Raw genomic sequence first — 20,455 nt, 5'->3', positions numbered from 1 at the left:
TGTTTTAAGTTTTTAAAAACCCTGTTGCACACCTCCTTCATGGATTGTTACCAGATAAGGTGGTATATAAATGTTAATAATAAATAAATAATAAAAAGTAGTACGTGCTACCATCAGGAAAACGTAGCTTTCAAGTCTAGGATGGACAGTGTGACACAACCTGAAAAAGGTACCTACCTCCACAATCTTTTCCCTGTTCTTTGTTGGATTCATAGGTGGTTCTGTAAGAAGTATTTTACAGTTTTTTGTATCAATGTTAAGTTTTTCTGGTCCAAAGGTGTAATCCCAAAGATGTTTCATATCATCCCAGTTCCGGACAATGCCATTCTCCATGGGGTAGTTAACTTCCAACATTGATCTCAGCTCACTTGCTTCATCACCAACCATAAGATCCTACAAGTTGCAAATGGAAACTTATAAATTAACATTTTCCAGAACCAATCTGATTGTTTAAAAAAATCCACAAAAAAGAAACTGCTGTTCCAATTTAAGCTTATGATACAGTGGGTAGAGATTGGGGGTGGGGCAGGCGGGCACACAGACTTATGTATTCACTTGGGTAGCATACCATGGTATTTAAAAATAGAAGAAACACAATAGCCACAATTCTGCAAACAGCTATGTGCATATAAAGTTCATGGATTAAGATTTAGTTTTCATGCAGATAACTTTATGCAGGATTAATGCCCACCAAGAACAAACCTGGGAGATTTTCCCTTCTTAAAGTTATGTTACATTATACACAAACTGCTACTGAAGCCTCTGGGACACTAGAGGTCCTAGCTTACATGTAGGTTTCCCTACCAATACCTACAAGTTTATTATACATTAATATGTGAACAGGTCATGTGATGTGGAATTGCACACAAGAAGAATAGGTGGGCTTAGCAGAATAAACTTTCCATGCATGTTTCACGTTTCTGTGCACATTATTAAATGGGAATAACGAGTGCTGCACAAGCATAGAGAACAAGTAGCAAAAGCAAATAAGGGACCGCAAATTCCACATTCTTTTTTTAAAAAAAGTTTAACAGTCTGAATGAATCAGCAGCCTGAATCCTGAAAGGTAAAATGCACCACTTATTCCAAGCCTGCTGTCCTTCTTCACAAAAATTAGAACTTCATGCGTAACTAAGCTCCAATTTATGTAGACCTTTGTCAAATAATTAAATATCCCTGTGATTTATTTAGAAGTTACACAAAATACTTTACTCTGCAAATCAGTGATGCAATCACCAATACGCATCCTTCTTGCAATACAGTCATAAAACAAGGTTACCTTTAGTCTGTATCCCATCTCATCAATAACCTAATTACCATATTAAAAACGAACAAGATATTAAAAATGAACGAAGTTAAATTTGAAGTTAATATTTCCAATAAAATGGAGATGTAAACTACAATGCCTCTTATTTATCAAATAAAAATATGTTCAAATACAAAGGGAAGATCTGATCTTCACCAGCTAAACAATACAACATCTGAGCCATTGGGCAGGTTCACACCATTGGGGAAGGAAAATAAGCCACTGTAGCTTATTTTTCCACCCCGCGCATCCTGGTCGCACAATGCCTAATTACCATAATTACCCTCACTGGGCGCAGCTTGTTGTGTTGTCTGAACTCGGCAAGGGTGGGTGGCAAAACCACACCGCAATCCTAGAACAAGCTATGGATTCCGGGTGGTTTGTAAACCCACAGACCACCCACCCTTGCTAGGTTGGACAACACAACAAGCTGTGCCCGGTGAGGGTAATTATGGTTATTGGGCAGTGCGCAACTAGCATGCACCAGGTGGGAAAATAAGCTACGGTGGCTTATTTTCCTTCCCTGATCGTGCGAACCTGGTCACTGTGACAATCCTAAAGATTCTGGTCATATAGGGAAGTTTCATGCAACTGGAAAAGACACTTTAAAAATATGGTTTATTTTTTACCTTAAAAGGAAGAAATCTTCTTTTAAAATAGGATTTTAATATTATGCCCTTATTGTACAAGCGTGCCTGCTGCTCTTTCAGTTATGTAGCCCAAGGCAGTTCACACTATTATAGTTCTCAGCTTCACATTAGTTGTACTTAAATAGTCTGCTGAAGGACCTTCATTTAGCAAATTCAGAAGCAGAACTCCCTGAAGTTTAAGGAGATCCAAACTGGATCCAATATATATTGTTTCACCCCACTCATGTAGTCCTATGGTACTACATTTAAAACATTATCGTCTACAATATCAATTAAGTGAAGGGAAATAAGTCAAAATATGTTCATTCCACATTAATTTTAGCACATGCTTCAGACATGACCTGCTTAAAATTGCATTTCAGAAGCATAAAGGAATTTGCAATGAATCAGATATTTAATTTAAACTGAACACATGGGAACATGATGACACAGACAGGTTCACACATGTAAGCCAGCTACTTTTCTGCTCTCCACATAATCACTTCTGACCATCCCTGGATACAGAATTGCATGGAGAACTATTTACTACATTGACATACACTACTGCATATATGGGGATGGTGGGAAGTATCACATGAATAAATGGCTAGTTTGTATCCATGAACCAGTCCTATTTATTTTAACGCTCCCCATAGACCAGGTTCGCATGATCACTGCAGCCTACCATGGCTTATTCAAGCCATGGTGGGTTGCGGTGTGTGCCAACTGCCTTTTGAATATTCAGACTGTGGCAAGTGGGCGCTGTGGCTTATTGTGTTGTGCATACCTGGCGAGGATGGCTTATATGAGGGTTAAACAACCCCCGCATAACCCATGGGCTGTTTTAAGGTTACGCAAGGGTTATTTAACCCTTACATAAGCCACCCTCACCGGGTTCGCACAACATGATAAACCATGGTGACCAACTGCTGCAGCTTGAATATTCAAAAGAGAGGCCAGCACACACTGCAACCCACCATGGCTTAAATAAAGCCATGGTGAGCTGCAGCAATCATGTCAACTGGCCCATAGAATATATCAAGTGACATGGGAACGTTTTTGGTTTGCATCATCACAGCAGCTGAAACAAGCCACTCTGACTTGTTGCAGCTGCCATGCATGTCAGTCGGATTTCCCTAATTATCCACACCACCACAGCTTGCCGTGTCATCCGAACCCAGGCAGCATGGCTTGTCCGGGGTGAACAGCAAGCCTCAAATAATCAGCGGGCTGTTGTTAGGTTGTTTGAGGGTTGCTGCCCACCCCAGACAAGCCATGCTGCCTGGGTTCAGACAACATGGGAAACCACACATGGGTAATTTGGGAAATCTGGCTGGGACACACGGTGGCTGAAACAAGCCACGGTGGCTTGCTTCAGCTACCATGATCATGCAAACCAGTTCTATGTCTCATATCTGTTAAGGTTCAATAAGTAGTTTCTATCATAGATACTAACCTCATACTGACATTTAGACCTACAGATGCCTTGCATCTACAGATAACTACAAGTGTAGAGGCACGTGTAAGAATTTGAAGAAAGTACTAGCTACAAAATAAAGCAATGAAGACAGATTAAAATAGGTACGTATTCAAAACACGGAGGACAGGACAAGAAAAAAAAAAAGCACCAAAAAAAAAGGAGGCTACAAGATCCCATCAAGCAAAAGAGTGAATGACAGTACAGGGGCGCCTCACTTACCATCTTTTTGTTATTCTACTTCAACAGGTCAAGAAAGATGAAGAAAAGCAGAAGCAAGAGAATCAGAAGAGGCCCAGGTGAAATCTTTATTCAAATTATTTCAAGTATACACAACAGAAATAAAGCAGAAAAACAGATGTAGGGATAGGTAGAAATGCTCTGAATTCAGCATACTTCAGGGCAAGTGACAGAAGGCTACTGTTCTAAAAAAACAAAACAAACTAAACAAACAAAAAACATAACAGCTTCAAGAAGAACTTATTTCTAGGCACACAATGACTGATGTTCTTGTTTTCATTGATAATGTAATGCAGATATCCTCATGTGTCTGCAAATTTGCTAAGCAGGAGATTTTCCATAGCAACATCTCAGTGAAATCCAGTCTTACCCTACTGCTTTCTTATAATCCATATTTGTCATCCTTCATGCCTCAGGAATTGATAATTTAAGTTAAGTAAGAAGTACTAGCAAAAATGTAAGTCCAATTTATATTTGTCACCTAATTCAAGATAAGCAGCCCATGTTGTCTCATGTCACTGAGGAAAAACATAAACTTCAAATATATTACATTCCTTATTATAGCTCAACATAGCATTAAGGAAAGCCAATACACGCCCATCTCTGCCAGGAAAAAAATCCAGTCTGTACGATTCAGTCTACTTAAAGCCAGCATTCTGCTGCTAGCTTTTTCAAAAGTTTGTTTTCTTGGGTGGGAAGGGAGGTTTGGTTACAGAAGAGGAAGAGAACTAAAAAAGGAACTGACTATAGTATATTATGGGGCTGTTACTGAAATCTTTTGAACCAGTAGGAACTAAACAGCTTGAAAAAAGGTTAGGAATACAAGTATAGCAACATCTTTTTTAAAGTGCTGAGACAGCTTCATCTGGGTTGGTTTTCAGCAGCTGGGGTAAAACCCGGGGAGGTTTTCTATCCACCTGGTTCAAACAATCAAAATAAACCACCATGGCTTATTTCCCCCTCCAACAAGCCATGCCACCTGGGTTTGGATGACATGACAAGCCGCACCTGAGCAGTGATTATTCAAATTGCACACCAGACACACTGCAATTTAAATAAGCCACTGTGGCTTGTTTAAATCGGGGCACGTGTGAGGCGTGATTTAAATAATCATTGCCTGGGCGCAGCTTGTCGTGTCATCTGAACCGGGGTGGCATGGCTTGTTGGAGGGGGAAACAACCCTACAATAATCCATGGGCTGTTGTTATTGAACAAGCCATGACACCTGGGTTCAGATGACATGACAAACCACACCCAAGCTCAGCACATGCTGCGATTTTAAATAAGGCCATTTTGATTGTGGCTTATTTTGATCATGCAAACAGGCCCATTTTGTGTTTTAGCACGTTGTGAAAAAATAAAATTCAAATATGCAACAAGAAAAACAATACCACCATTACAGCCTTCATAAACCCAACATCCACTAAACTGCTCTAAGAAAAGAAGAATTCTACACTGGTTTAGGATAAAATAAGGGTTGTCCCAATGTGCCCATACATTCCTGGTAATCACTAGTGGACTCTGAATTACTCAATATTCTTATATGAATTAATGCTACCTCCATAAATTTTTATACATTCTTACATTTGTAGGCACTTTGCACCCCACCCCCATGTACACAATTTCTGTATTTCATTTAAATATAATTCTGAATTATATTTAATATCAACACACCAGATATTCTTTGTATTAATTTCCTTGGTTTACAATCTAAAGCTCTCTCTTTCCTATGTTATTGGAATTAGCATCTAGCTTCCAGTAAATATATTTTTGGAAAGCTATTGTAACCTAGTACATATAGAAAATAAATTTGAGAATTCTGGCCATGCTTCTTAATGTTTTTTTTCCCTATTTATAGGCCAGTAAAATTTGAAATGAAATGGGATATTTGTATCTGACCTGGAAGAAAAAGAAACTTTCTCTTTCAACAAAGAAAACGAGTGCTGTATAACATAAAAAGATGACTGAGCATCCATTCTTTTGAGTCTGTTTAAACATAGCACATTTACTTAAAGATGAAGAATTTACAATGACCCAAATACTAAGAAGTCTAAGCTGCCCCGATGATGTTTAAAGGCTTCAGTGCAGTATGTACCTAGTACAACACACCAGCACCTCTTTTATCTGTATTTGGTTACCTGGACTTTGGGATATTAGTAGTCTAGCATCTGGCGCTGAGATCCTGTAGTGTTCCTGACACAATGACAAGGGTGCTAGTTTTGACCCTTTCTCCCAATCTCCCAGACCACAATGTTTTCGCAAGAATTAGCCAAGTAAAAAAAAGCACATACATGTAGAGGCCGCTCCTAACAGTAGTACTCAACTTCACCCGGAGTTCTGCCGAAACACAAGCCTAGGCATCTAAAGGCACTGTGAAATGTACTTAGGATGGCGTTTAGTAGCCAGGGCTGGGCTAGGCTGAGTGAAATAAGGTTTTAATATATCTCATATTTGTAATCTTTTTGCAGTCTTAGAAACGTGTATTTTTAAGATCATCATTGGCCCCAGCCTTAAAGACTGGGCAGCCTACAAATAAAAACAAATAAATGAATTAACTATTGAGCAGGTAAGATTTTCAAATTAATCCTAAGCAGTAATAAAGCTAAACTGAGTTGAAAGGGCTGCCATGGTTTCTTCACTGCCTAGCATCTGCTTAAGTATTTTCACCATTTGGCTACAGAAAAGCCTTGCGGGACTCTTCGATCTGGCAAACCTAATACAACGCTTAACTCTGATAATATTAACAGATGTACAAGCTGGCAAGATTTCATTAAAAATGTGCTACCTCATCACTCTTATAGTTTGGAAGAAGGTCCAGACACTGAACAACCTTGCCTTACTATGCTTGCTGCATTCTCTTCTTCCAAGCCCAATTACCTGTCTGGGCATAGTGAGAAGAAAAGAAAATGGTTCATTACACTATTTCTGAGATGCTGTAAGGTGGCCAGAAAAGGAGAATGAATAATGCACCCAGACACAGAATGGAGTAGCAGATGGGAAGACTACACATGCTCCTAGACAGTGAAAAGCAGGGAAATGGAGATTTGTTATGACATGGACATTTCTGCCATTGTATTTTCTTCTTTTACAGCTCCACTAAAAAACAAATAACTGACACTGCTACACTTACACAACATGAATGAAACTGGCTAGAAATCAATTCCATTAATTCCCTAGCGAATTTCAAGGAGCCTAGAGGGTTCCACCACAATTGTTTCCAATGGCCTTAGTACTAAAAGTAAACTTAGTCCTATTTTTAGAAGGCTATGTGGGGGCCTGATTTGACCCCGCTAACACATTCAAAGCCCCCTTGCCTGACCTCTCCAATTCCATCATGTCTCCTGTGGCTATGTGCCTGGTTGAAGAGGGCAATTTGGACCTTTAGTCTCTGTAATGTTTTGCTTTATTTAATCAGGTCATCTATCCAGATCCACGCACATTATATATTTAAGCAGTCTCGCTTTAGCTAGCTAGCTGTCCCCTCCTTTGGTCAGAGCCCCCTGCCACATCCCAGGGGTCCCAACTGTGAACTCCAAATGGAACATCTTCACTACCTGTGCCTTAGAACTTGCTGGGGCAATGTCAGGACCCAAAAAACCTGACCACAGGGTGAAAATATCCTTGACCTCCAGGGGAAGGAGGGTGTCTACTTTGTGAGGGTCCAGATAAGGGAACAAGACCCACCTGAAAAGTTCCTTCAGGCATGAATGGAGGGGCAGGAGAACAGGTTTCAGCCCAGAACAAGATCAGAACTCTGTGTTATCTGTCACAATGTAGAGACAGACTAGTACAGATCTCACTACCAAAGAGGAGCTTGATTAGTGAAAAGCATGATCCACTAAGCATCACAACCATCCATCGTATAATTCAGCTGACCTCTCATCCCTGGGGGATTCTCCATTGGACATACTTAGCACTAGATGTATTTAAGGACTCCAAGAAAACAGAAGGAGGTGAACATCCAAAAATAGATCTCAAAGAAGAGAAACAGGTTCTCAGGATGCAAAAATAAATTTATTGTAGGAAGCCCAACGTGTCTCGGCATTTTTTCTTATTTTTAGGCCTTCTTCAGGGGGCTGTAACATTAACAGTAATAAAATTTACAAATAGTACAACACACATAATTAATATATTATGGAAATACCACAGGGGCTAATGCATATATAACATTATTTTAAAAACCATATAAAACCTGCTTTATTACTAAGAACAACATATGAGTTCATACTTACTAAAGAAAAAAGTCTGCAGATTTTTTCAGCAAAAGACTGTCTCCTATGTCCATCTACTTTAAATAATGAGTCTATAACAACACAGGGCTTTAAAAAAGCAGAAAAAAGACCACAGCCTGAGCTGTTAGTAGGAACAAAAATAACATCCTCAGACCAAATCAATAGCACTTTAACATATGACCATATTACCAACAAATGGCAAGGGAGCATAAAAAGATATTGGCATATAATACAACATATTTCAGGTTGCCATGAGAAACCTCTGATTTCCTTTAAAAGAACCAGGAATATCAGAATTTTTCTGATGAGGAGTGAATTTAAAGAACACAACAAAAGTTAAGTCAATGTCTTGCCAGGTGCTTCCATGCCTAGGGGCCATCAGCCATGTGGACACTGCAGCTATTGCGAGTACACCACCACAACTGCAGAATTTGAAAACCCCTCCAACCAACAGACGTACAATTTGAAGCATTTCACTACCTGCAGTAGTGCCTTTGTTGTTTATGCTAAGTGTAAATGCCCTAAGCTTTATGTGGGAAAAATAGTAAAACCCTTAAAAACGGATAGCGGAACACGTAAGTAACATTACGAACAACAGACCAGGTGCCCCACTTGTAAGCCACTTGGCAGAACAACAGCATTCTCCCACAGATCTAAAATGTTGGGCACTGGATAAGCTTGACATTAAGGAAGAAAAATATCTGTTGAGGAGAGAAGCAAAGTGGATTTTGGGACTGAACATTCTCTCTCCATGTGGTCTAAATGAAGATCTTGAATTTTTACCACTCTTATGACCTGTGGGTAATTTACACACACTCACTAGCTACCACAGTACAGTTCAGTTTTGAGACCTTGGCTAGATTATATCAATATGGAAACACCTGATACAACTAGAAAAAAAATGGACTAAAGAGTACAAAATAAGATTCGAGAAACATCTTTTCCAGTTGCCAGGACATTGACACAGGAGACAATCTTTTGCTGAAAAAATTCTGCACTTTTTTCTTTATTAAGTATGAACTTATATGTTATTCTTAGTAATAAAGCAGGTTCTATATGTTTTTTTAAATAATGTTACATATGCATTAGCCCCTGTAGCAATTTGTATTTCAGTAATGTTTTGATTATGTGTGTTGTCCTATTTGTAAAATTTATTACTGTTAATGTTTCAGACCCCTGAAGGAGGCCTAAAAATAAGAAAAAAGGAAGGAACACATTGGGTTTCCTACAATAAATTTATTTTTGCATCCTGAGAACCCATTTCTCTTCTTTGTGATCTATTTAAGGACTCCACTACTCACAAGCATAGCGAGAACAAAGGGGAAGAAGATTGTTGCTGCAGGGTATTTGTTTTACGGCAGCAAAAAACAAAGCTCATAAGAGCAGATTAATTGTCCCATAACAGTGCAGTTAAGGAGACCACCATTGCTCTTAGCACATTAGATGCTTCCTTACTTTTTCATAATAGAATGCATTCCCATATGCATAGTTTGTACAGCAATGTGTAGAAACAAAGCTTGGACTGTGGCTTATGAAGACCAGTGGAAAGGACTAATATCAATGAGGAACCAAAGGATTTCACGTAAGACTCCGCACCCCCACCCCTGAGCCCAAAACTGGAACAATGACTCAGGGTACACTAATGTTTCCTTCTCATAAGCCTATGGGAAGATTAGGCTGACAAATGGTAACTGGCCCAAAGTCACCCAGTGAACGCCATGACTGAGTGGGGGTTTCAGCCTGGGTCTCCCTAGCCCTAATCCAACACACTAACTGCTACACCATATTGCTGAGCGCTCACTTCATGGTTGGAGGACAACAGCTATTTTTACTCTCATAAGCATTTCAAAGCCTACATAATCAATAGCGCCACCAGTATATTTTTGCCCATGAAGACATATTTGCTCAATTTCCATTTTGACATTTAGCTCTAACCTAGCCTTGTATTTTAGGACTTGCCTGGTAACCATAGGTGATAAGGAATTCCATGCAGGTGAGTAAGCAGGCTGGGAGAGGAGGGGTGGAGCACTCCACCCTTCCTCTGTGCCAAGCATAGAAACCAAGCAAGCTGCTAGATGAAGGAAGCCCTCTCCTCTACTCCTAACATAGAAATGCAGCTCACTATCCCTCCTCTGCCACCTCTCAGCAGGCTAGTAAATTTTCTTGCAAAGCTGCTTTAACTGCTTGACGATCACATAATGTATCACAAGCAGTTATTTCGCACAAGAGGAAATACCCCCAAATACCATGCAATTGAGAGATTTCCTTAAGTATTACCTTTATTTCAATGTTTCCCACTTTGGCAGTTGAGCGAATAATTGGTCTTCCAACCAAAGCTGGGAAGATGTGTTCTGGAAAATTGGATCCTGCATATCCACATTTCACAAACTATAAAGAAAAACATAATTTCAAGTTAGTTCGCTGGTGTGCACATACATCATAATAACTTACTGGCGCTATTCTAATATTTTATCTAAAACAGAATTTATTAAAGACAGGTGGACATATTCCCAGATCATTTGATAACTTTTGAAAATGAGCCTTTATGAAGGTTTGAGGCCTACAGAGTCAAAGAGAAAATAGTGCATGCCTAGAGGCCTGGAGGTTTTTTGTTGGGAGGAGCAACCCTGAGAAGAGTAGTTTCATTTCTCCAGTTCAGTTTCTGTTTCAATTCCCCAATTAAGTTTCATTTCTTCAGATTTGAAGTAGTACTTTCGGTTTTGGGGGAGGAGGGTATAAAAAGGGAGAGTTAGAGAGACCAGGGCTGTGAGAGCAGCGTCAGAAGACCAGAGCAGGAAGGAGCAGCCTTGAGGAGTCTAAGGACAGTTAGGGTAAAGGAACTTACATTTTGCAACTTTTATTTTCTTTTAATGCCTTTTGTATCACTCAGCTCTATTGTGTAAATACCTTTCATTGTGATTGTTTGCTTTAAATTTGCCAGTAAACTGTTGTAACTAAACCCCAAGTGTCTGGTGTGTCAATCACCCCATTTCTACAGCCTAAATCCCATGTTATTGGGAAGGGGAAATTTAAAAGGAGGAAGGTGGGACTCTTAAGGAGGCAAGAGATCCTTAAGGAGTTGCTCAGGGGGTCCAGGTCATAAGGGGAACCCTGACAGCCTTTCAGCAAATAACATTTTAAAAACTTACAAGTTGATTTTTTTTTAAAATGAAGGATATACCTGAGACTGTAAAAAGATAACGGAAATACACACATCCATTTCATCTGGTTAAGTATATTCAAAGCCATCATCTAAACTATACCACATTTAGATTTCTCCAGATTTTGCATTTATGCTGATATATAACCTCAAAGTTGTAGCAAGATCAGCAAATTCCAGCTATCTTGTTAGCTGGATATACTTCAAAATTAACCCGAAACAGTAGGGCTTTCCAAAGTTTACAGAGATCTATGCGGTATCAGGCTGTCAGTATTCCTTAGTTTTATGCAAAAGACAAAACAAGAACACAAACCTGAGAATCTCAACTCTCATTTAAAAAGTTTCTGATTTTTATTTTCAAATGTAAAAGAGGTTGAAAGTTGTGTGGGCAATGCTTGATAAAAATTCTTAAGCAGCTGAATCAAACCAGTAGTCAAGGAATGGGACTACAGTTCCCTCCATAGCGCCTTGCAGTCCTCTTATATAGTGTAAACAGAATATATTTCCTTGGTTTCTATAATGTATTCTGATAAAAGAATGAAGTTTTTCTTGCTGCATACAAGCATGGGCATAAGAATCTAGAAAAGAATGTCAAAAGCTGAGCAATGGTAGACAGAAGAATCCCAAATTTATGGAGGAGTGGAAATCTTTTATTGAATATTGGGAAAATAATTATGGTATATAAATTAATATATACTTCTGCTGTACTATCTCCTAAATTATTAGTGAAAAGCAAGTATTGTGATGCTTTGTGTTATTTATCGAATTTTTGTATTTCATTTAACAATAAATTCATATATGCAGTGCTATGTAGACCTTTTTTCATTGTATAGCTAGTATTTCTTATATAATTTGATGTGTCAGGTTGATAGTAATTTAACATTTACATTGTTTGTAGAAAATATTCTCATGTAACTTGTATGAAAAATAAACTTTTTTTGTGTGTTTTTAAGAACACCAACAGCAATAGCATCTGTATTCAATTCAGAATACAGCTAGGTTTCTGCGACACTCGCACATGCATGGAGAGGTCCTCTGAGTAAGATTCCCTCATGCTCTCCATTTACCGTTGCCTAACAAGGACAGGGTTGTTGCTTGAAAAGAAGCAATATAAGCTGAAGTCTTACAAACACCGTGACCTGATTCGCACACCAGGACAACTCACACTGGGTTGTTAGCTTTGTTTGTTTCAGAGTCATTTGTCGTGATGTCCAAACCTGGCACGGTGGCTTCAGCATGGTTTGTTCAGCACGGACAAGCCACCCCAAGAACCCGTGGTTTGTTGTTGGGTTGTTCAGGTTGCCTTGTCTTCCAAGTGGCTTGTTGTGATTTCTGAACCCAGCACAAAGGCTTGTATCAAAAGGCAACACAGTCGCCTGGCAAGAGCAGCAGAAAACCCAACCGCTCCGCTAGCTGCTTTGAAATCTTGCTAGCCATATGTTAGGCTGGAAACACCTGCGTTCCTGATTCCCGTTCATGAATGGGAGAACTGCACAAAACAAGAAGCAATCCACCATGAAATTTATGCAAAGTCCCCCAAATTTGTGCAAATTTCCTAATGGGCAAACTGCGGGTTTGTTTGTTGTTTACTTTCCAGAGTTGTACACATACAGAGTTGGGGAGAAGACAAAAACTACGCATTTCCTCCCCATAGGCTAAAGCGTGACAATGTGGATTTCATGTGGATTTATGCTTTTCAACACTTTTTCTACTTTGGGGGGATTTGCACATTAACTAATGTACAACAGTTAATGCAAATGTTTACAAAAGTGTGTGTGGGGGGGAAGGTAAAAAAGCACATCTCCCAAAATTCAAATTTTCACACTTCAGCCTGTGTGAAATGCGTATTTTTGGTCTGTGGTTTGCTTTCTGTCGATTAAATTTGCGTATAATTCCTATAATTCTTATTTGTGTATAAGAAAGTAAAAAAAGAAAAAACATAAGCACATAAGAAGCGCCATGCTGGATTAGACCAAAGGTCCATCTAGTCCAGCATTCTGTTCACACAGTGGCCAATCAGGAAACCACAAGCAGGACACGAGTGCAACAGCACCCTCCCACCTATGTTCCCCAGCAACTGGTGTACATAGGCATACTGCCTCTGGTACTGGAGGTAGTACACAGCCCTCAATTGTAGTAGCCATTGACAGCTTTCTCCCCCCAGGAATATGTCTAACCCCCTTTTAAAGCCATCCAAGTTGGTGGCCATCACTACATCTTAAAAGTAGCGAATTCTATAGTTTTAACTATGTGCTGTGTGAAGAAGTACTTCCTTTTACTGTCCTGAATCTCCCACCAATCAGCTTCATGGGATGACCTTGGGTTCTAGTATTATGTGAGAGGGAGAAAAAAGTCTCCCTATCCACATTCTCCACACCATGCATAATCATGCATGCATAATACACCTCTACCATATCTCCCTTTACCCTCCTTTTTTCCAAGCTAAACAATCCCAGCTGTTGTAACCTTCTCTCACAGGGGAGATGCTTCAGCCCCTTGATCATTTTAGTTGCCCTTTTCTGTACTTTTTCCACCTGTACAATATCTTCTCTTTTTTTAGGTGTGGTGAACAGAACTGTACACAGGATTCCAAGTGTGGCCGCACTATAGATCTGTATAAGGGCAGTATGCTATTCGCAGTTTTAGTCTCAATTCCTTTTCTAATTATGCTTAACATGGAGTTTGCTTTTACAGTGGCCACACACTGGGTTGACATTTTCATCGAGCTGTCCACTGCAACCCCAAGATCGCTTTCTCGGTCAATCACCACTAGCTCAGATCCCATCTTGAAATTGGGATTTTTTTGCCCCAATGTGCATCACTTTACACTTGCTTACATTGAACTGCATTTGCCATTTAGATGCCCATTCTCCCAGTTTGGAGAGATCCTTATGGAGCTCTTCACAATCCCTTTTTGTTTTAACCACCCTAAATAACTTGGTGGCATTGGCAAACTTGGCCACTTCACTGCTCACTACTAATTCCAGATCATTTATGAACAGGTTGAAAAGCCTTGGTCCTAGTACAGATCCCTGCGGGACCTCACTATTTACTTCCCTCCATTTGGAATTTACCATTTATTCCTACTCTCTGCCTTCTTTTGTTTCCAGTTACTGATCCATAAGAGGACCTGTCCTCTTATTCCATGATTGATAAGTTTGCTCAGGAGTCTTTGGTGAGGGACTTTGTAAAAAAAGACATTTGACAATCCATGAAACATAGATGGAATGGATTTAACAAAGTTTTACTCTTTAAAAAAGTAGTGCTGTAAGGGATTGTGGGATAGGTGATGAGAGCAGGCAGAAGGATCAAACAAACTATGGCAAACTGAGGAGCGCCTGATCATCTGTCAGCAGCAGTGTGGCTTAGTGATGGATTAAATAAGCCACTGAGATTTGTTTTCAGGGTGGCTTATTGTGACATACGAACTCGCCCCTGTGTGTCTTGGAGAAAATACTTGACTTTCCTGGTATATTTGTGCACGTTGAAAACATCTTGTTAATTGCTCAGCAAATTTCCTGATGATAGCTCATTACATCCTCTGCAACGTACTTTTCAAAGTCTTTCAGAGTGTGCTGCGTCATGCTTGTGACACATGAGACATTCGCAGCAAGTTTTCCAACATGCATCAACACAAAGGAGTCTATGATTATTTCAGTTTGCTTAGAGGCACAAAAATCTACAGCCTCGGTTTCTAGATCAGTCTCCCCCAACCTGATGCCCTCCAGTTGTTTTTGATTACAACTTCCATCATCCCTCACTACAGGTCATGCTGGCTGGGGCTGATAGAGGCTGAAGTCCAAAAACATCTGGTGGGCACCATGATGGGGAAGGCTGCTCTAGATTCTTTTAAGAGTTTTTTTTTTTTAAATCACTCCTCTGACTATGGATTGTGAAGCACCTTTTCAGTGTAGCAGAGCTTTTAGGAATCTTCAAAGAAAATCCATAGTGCTATCTTACATTGCAGAAAGAGCTCAAGCTTCTTTCTCAAAATGCTGCTTAACCGGCAGTGAGGCATGTGCGGCCACTATTTTGCATATCCAACCCCCACTCAGGGTTGTTGTGTCGTACAAACCTGGCAAGCATAGGTTATGTGAGGGTTGTTTAACCCGCGCATAACCCATGCCTGCCGGATTCGCATGACATGACAATCTGTGAGCACCATGGCTCAGCCTGGGTTAAATAACCTGTGATATGCCATACTGTGTCGTTTCTACCAGGTCAATGTGTTTGCTGGTGTTTTCTGAACACCCAGAACTACTGGGCAGCTCTTGCCCTTGTTGCAACATTGTTCTTAAGTGCTGCAATTTACTTTTGCCCAATAGAACAGCCGTTATCAAAACGATAGGGCCTGATCCAGTTCCCTGCCCCCAAGGACCCCAGCTTTTAAATATTAAGCCTTTCCCTAATCGCATTATCCCATCCTGGGTAAAAAAAACAACCACACAACTTTGGTCACTGTCAAAAAGAATTTCAGTCATTTGCGTATGCCACCTTAAGTATACAGAGAAGTTGGATATAAACAGAATCAAGAAAACAAATTCAGTAACTGAGGAGGTTTTTGAAGGGGCCTGTCTGACATTAAGCCACCTTGAACATTTTAGTGAAAAGGCAGAGTAAATTATTGAAAACATTCATAAATAAAAATCAGGAAAAAATATGTCCTCTCAAAATCAATATGCTAGTGTGCCATGGATATTCCAGGTTACCACGGTACTGAGCACGATGTTTTGCTAACTTCTACAAATACATTTTTAAGCATCATTTTTCCAATTCAAAAAGTAGCGTAGTACTGAACCAACTAAGCTCACAATTATAAATATACATATTAACAGAACTTGGGGGTGGGGGAGGTACTGTTTTAGGAAAATCTGCTAGGGTAATCTTGTGTTATGTTTTACCGTATATAGTTTCTTCTTCACATAATGTGGTTTTGACTGGCTCTCTCACTTCCCATTAAGTCATCAAGTGGTAATAAAATGTGATATATAAATACTCCTTCAAATGGAAACTACAAATGTCTGTCTCTCTCTACAAAAATTTAAGTCAGTGTTAACAGGACAGTGTTAAACAGCACTATCATTATTAATAAATTTCAGATAAGGAATGCATTCATTGTAGTATCCCCAGACAGAAGAATTAAGGTTTTAGTGACAACAACCAAGGCCTGCAACATTTTACTATTAGTCCTAAAAAGTCATATCTAATGAACACACACAATTTTATCCCTGCTGATGCTGCTAACATTGTACTTTATTACATATGTTGTGGACACGAACTTTTAGCCACTTTCCACCACAGACTATAACAATCTCCAAAGTTATATCAAATGACCATGGTGCCAATATGTGAATATTTTAAGTAAGGAAACACAGCATAATGGGATGTTAGCTAAAATAGTCAAGTGTACATTTTCTTACTCAGAAATTCTTTGATTATGGTAATTATGGCAAAATTATCAACTTTCATGGCTGAAAAGTGTTACAGATAAGTAAAGCAAATTATTACAATACAACAATATGAACACACAAGTGGAAATGAAGCTGTCTAGCTACTCATGGCCCGTAGTTTAAATAAATTAAGCAGGGAAGAAAAGATGCTTATGTTTAGAGAACACGATGTGAGAGACAATTCTTACGAACTGGCACAATTCATCCCTCTTTGAGCATGAACTGTCATTGGAATGCTTTTCCTTTACATACATGTTAAGTCTGTTCAATCACTGCAAAATTTTTGAAAGCTGATTTGGGCATAATATTTTTTTTAAAATAACGTACCCCATTCTCCTCCATTGGTTTTAATAGATTCAAAAAATTATCTTCCAAACCCAAGTCAACTGCTAGCGGTTAAGTTGCTAACTACAACTAAAATGGTCAGAACCAGATAATGGAAATACAAATGTGTTCCAACAGTTACATAATAGCTAATTCAAAAGAAAATCCCTCCTCTGAAGCTAGTATTTGCTTTAGGAGGAAATCCTCCATTGGCACCAATGGGAAGCTTCCTCCCAATGGGCATACAATCCAACCTTGCATGAGGAGAAGGCAAGCTGCAGCAGGACACGAAGAGTGCTGAAATGGGGAACAGTGCATGAGCACTGCAAGATCCCTCTGCCTGATTTTGGCTGGTTCTCCTCTCCCACTGCAGCCCAGTAAGACACATTTCACAATGTTCTATAGATCCCTTCAACCCTTGGAGAGGTTTTTTAGGGGTTACAGGGAGCAGCAGGTAGAAGGAGGGGAGGGAACGATCCATTTATCAGGGCTGTAGCAGAGCAGAAAAGTATTGAATCCCCCCGCCTCACTTGCTGAGATCCTGATAATTGTAAACACCCCTCCATCTGTTTGTTTGTAAATGCATACTTTAAAAAGTAAATTGTGAATGTGACAAAGGCATTAGATATTTGTAAAATACAGACACCCTTGCCGGACAGCCAAGATTGGCTGCACATCTGTACTGAGTGTACACTCAGTGACAACCTGCATTTGTTCCTATGTAATGTGTGAAAAGGCCCTTAGATAAGGACTGAGTATTTCACATCTTATTTTTAATTTCCTTTGTATTAAGAAAATGTAGAATTCAGTATCAAAGATGATTAATAGAAAAATCATACATTAATTTATACATTATATGACATCAGAAAAAAGTGGTTACATTAAAAAAAGCCCAAGATCTATACTTGAAGATACAGTAATAATTTTATATAAATTCTACTATATTGAGTCTTGTATTTCTGATAAACTGATAAAGTTACCAGATTAACAGCATAACCCTATGAATGTCTACTCTGAGTTCAATGGGACTTACTCCCTGGAGTGTTTACAACTGCACCCTACGTAGTTCCATCTTACCAATTAATTTGGTCTTTGAAATTTCCACATCTCCAGGTTTTGAGATTTCCACATCATCACATGTATTATTTGCACAGTAGCTAGAATATAAAGAATTCTATTTCAGACACATATTACATGGCAACAACATGGTCAGGGTTGTTTAGCCATCGCATATACTATTCAAGAGCTGTACTTCCTTATTTGGAAGTGACTATTTTATAATGTTATATGCAGAGCAACCCAAAATTCGTAGATTCACTGGCTGGAGGTTTGGATGGTGTGGAAATGCCCATCCACTTGCAGAGATAAGTTCTGCCAAATGGGAGGTGGTGACAAACATGTCCACCGTGGAGGCCCCCAGTACACTCATGGACAGTTCTACAGCTCTGCCAATGGTGGGCCCCCAACTGGGGTACTCCAGGGACAGGCTTATATCTGCTAGATCCAAAACCCCTTCATTTCTGTGTGAGGATCCAGGATCCAGATCCTCAAGCCAGCAGGGCTTTGGAAGAGCTTTGGATCATCAAGAGGGAACGTTTTATCATTTATGGTGGACTTGTAAAAAAGCTAAAATATTTTGGAAACAAATACAGTCTTTAGCTCAAAGAATATTAAAGACTACTATAGAATTAAAGCCAGAAACTTTTTTATTGGGACTAACAGAAAAACACATAAAAGAGAAGGGGGGAACCCTCTTTCTCTACGTGACAACGGCTGCAAGGTTATTGTATGCACAAAAGTGGAAGAATGAAACAATACCAACTGTGAACAAGTGGATCATGAAAATGATGGAGCTGGCAGAGATGGCAAAACTTACTAGTATAATTAAAGAAGGATCAACAACTAAATTTGTTAGACTGGAAACCTTTTATAGAATTTGTACAAGAAATAGAGAAAAATGATATCTATGTATGTGGATTTTGAACTTTTTTTTCCTGTTAAAAATTAGGAGAGAAATGAGATAATGTCTGTGAACTCAATGTATGATATACAACTAAGATAGGAAGTAGAGAATAATAATAAGCATTAGTTGTGTAAGGGGAGCCAAAGGTAAATATCTTACAATCTTAAGAGATATTTTAGTGTATGTGTATTGTGTGTTTATGTTGTTGTTTTCTTTTAAAAAATAAAATTATTATACCATAAAAAAAAGGAAGAGCTTTGGATCATCCACTTCACACATCCCACCCTCAAATTTAGGATTGATCTTTTAGATAAGGTAGTAAGAATTTCAGCTGTAGATGGAGAGTATGTGATTCTTCAACAAAAACTGCCAGCAATAACCAAGGTAAAACTTTGCCTTATGTTCTAAAAATGAATGAGTTCTGCTAATATGACATTCTCCACAGCAATAAAAAGATGCAAGATTATCTCTGTTCTAAATCACAAAGGACAGCGTGTATCAACTTTGAGAGGGCCTACTGCACATATGGAAAGGAAATCATAACATCTCCACGTATTCCATCCCCAAGCCCAATGCAACTCATCTCAAAATAGTGAGAAATGTTGTCATTACTATCAGCAGTAAATCTATTCATTTGAAAAAATCTTAAAAGTGCTTGTCAGAGACCCACCTGATCTTTAGGAGAGTGTACAAAACATCATTCTAGTCTTTTACTGAAATACAGACTCTTGAGTTCAACATGTCTCGTTTTTCGTTTATGTAGTATTCTTATACAGACTTAAAGGCCTGCTGGATGTTTTATGACTTTTCTGTCTAAACATACATAGGACTGTTTAGACAGATTAGACACTATGCCCTTACAGACCTTTTGTTACTGAGCATATTTTTAGGAGAAAGAGGAATTTTTGTACTATTATTACTACCACTGACTGTAGGCCTTTCAAGAGAAAAAACCTGAAACCAGCACTCAGATGGCTTGCTTGAGTAACTTATTGTGAAACATGGGGGGAGGGCACAGAATAAATATAATAAAACATATTATTAAACATATAATAAAAAGATCTGAAATTCAGATGATCTGGCCAGGCCTGACTCCTAGCAATGCAGGGCCCAGCTGGGACTGAAGGTGGTGTGTACACACACACCTCTGGAATACACCTAAAAGGATGGGGAATGAGACCTAGCAACAGTGACAGCCACAGAAAACCAATACGGAATGGGTGGGGGAAGAAAAGGGGCAGCCGCTTTATGCATCAAGAACTACCTCTGTGTGTACGTGGGGGCACCCATATAGAAAATGGGGTGCCAGGAGTTACAAAATGGTAAGGGGGAGAAAGAGGGAGAGTTTGTGCGCCCTCTAATCTTCGCAGCCCCTTGTCCACAATCAGACAGAACAAGAGCAAAAGCGGAAAACGCCCAACGGATCCATTTGGAGCCAGGAAGAGAACGAGGGGACACAAGGACCCAGCACCTTTTGCAAGGAAAGAGCGGGGGTGGGAAGACAAGGGAAGACATCACTCCCACCCTCGCAAGTTAAAAGGAACGAGGGAAGAGCCCCAGAAGGACTCCAAGGCTGCAACAAGCAGTGCGCGCTTACTTGGGAGCGAGCCCCACTGAATTCGCTGGGGCTTACTTCCGAGTACATGCGCGCACCCTCCGGCTTGTACGAGGCCC

The 20,455-nt window shown here is 39.5% G+C and overlaps 1 protein-coding gene across 2 annotated transcripts in view; it reads right to left on the bottom strand.

Moving 5' to 3' along the window:
- Window positions 1-20,455, bottom strand: part of ACTR2 (actin related protein 2) — a 43,697-nt gene that overhangs the window by 22,954 nt on the left and 288 nt on the right. Inside the window, exons 2-4 of one of the 2 annotated variants that reach the window (XM_084823646.1) lie at window positions 17,896-17,975; window positions 10,162-10,272; window positions 178-393 (exon numbers count right to left, since the gene is read on the bottom strand). In XM_084823646.1, the coding sequence (XP_084679772.1) occupies window positions 178-387 (210 nt within the window). In that variant the 5' untranslated portion in view covers window positions 388-393; window positions 10,162-10,272; window positions 17,896-17,975. The remainder of the gene's footprint in view (window positions 1-177; window positions 394-10,161; window positions 10,273-17,895; window positions 17,976-20,455) is intronic. The other variant, XM_084823637.1, reaches the window with a different exon arrangement.

Source organism: Heloderma suspectum, chromosome 1 (genome assembly GCF_057233095.1).
Source record: "Heloderma suspectum isolate Gila_16-S chromosome 1, 16-S_ref, whole genome shotgun sequence".
Classification (NCBI taxonomy): domain Eukaryota; kingdom Metazoa; phylum Chordata; class Lepidosauria; order Squamata; family Helodermatidae; genus Heloderma; species Heloderma suspectum.
Note: the sequence above shows the minus strand (reverse complement) of the source record. Positions and strands in the feature narration are given on the sequence as shown.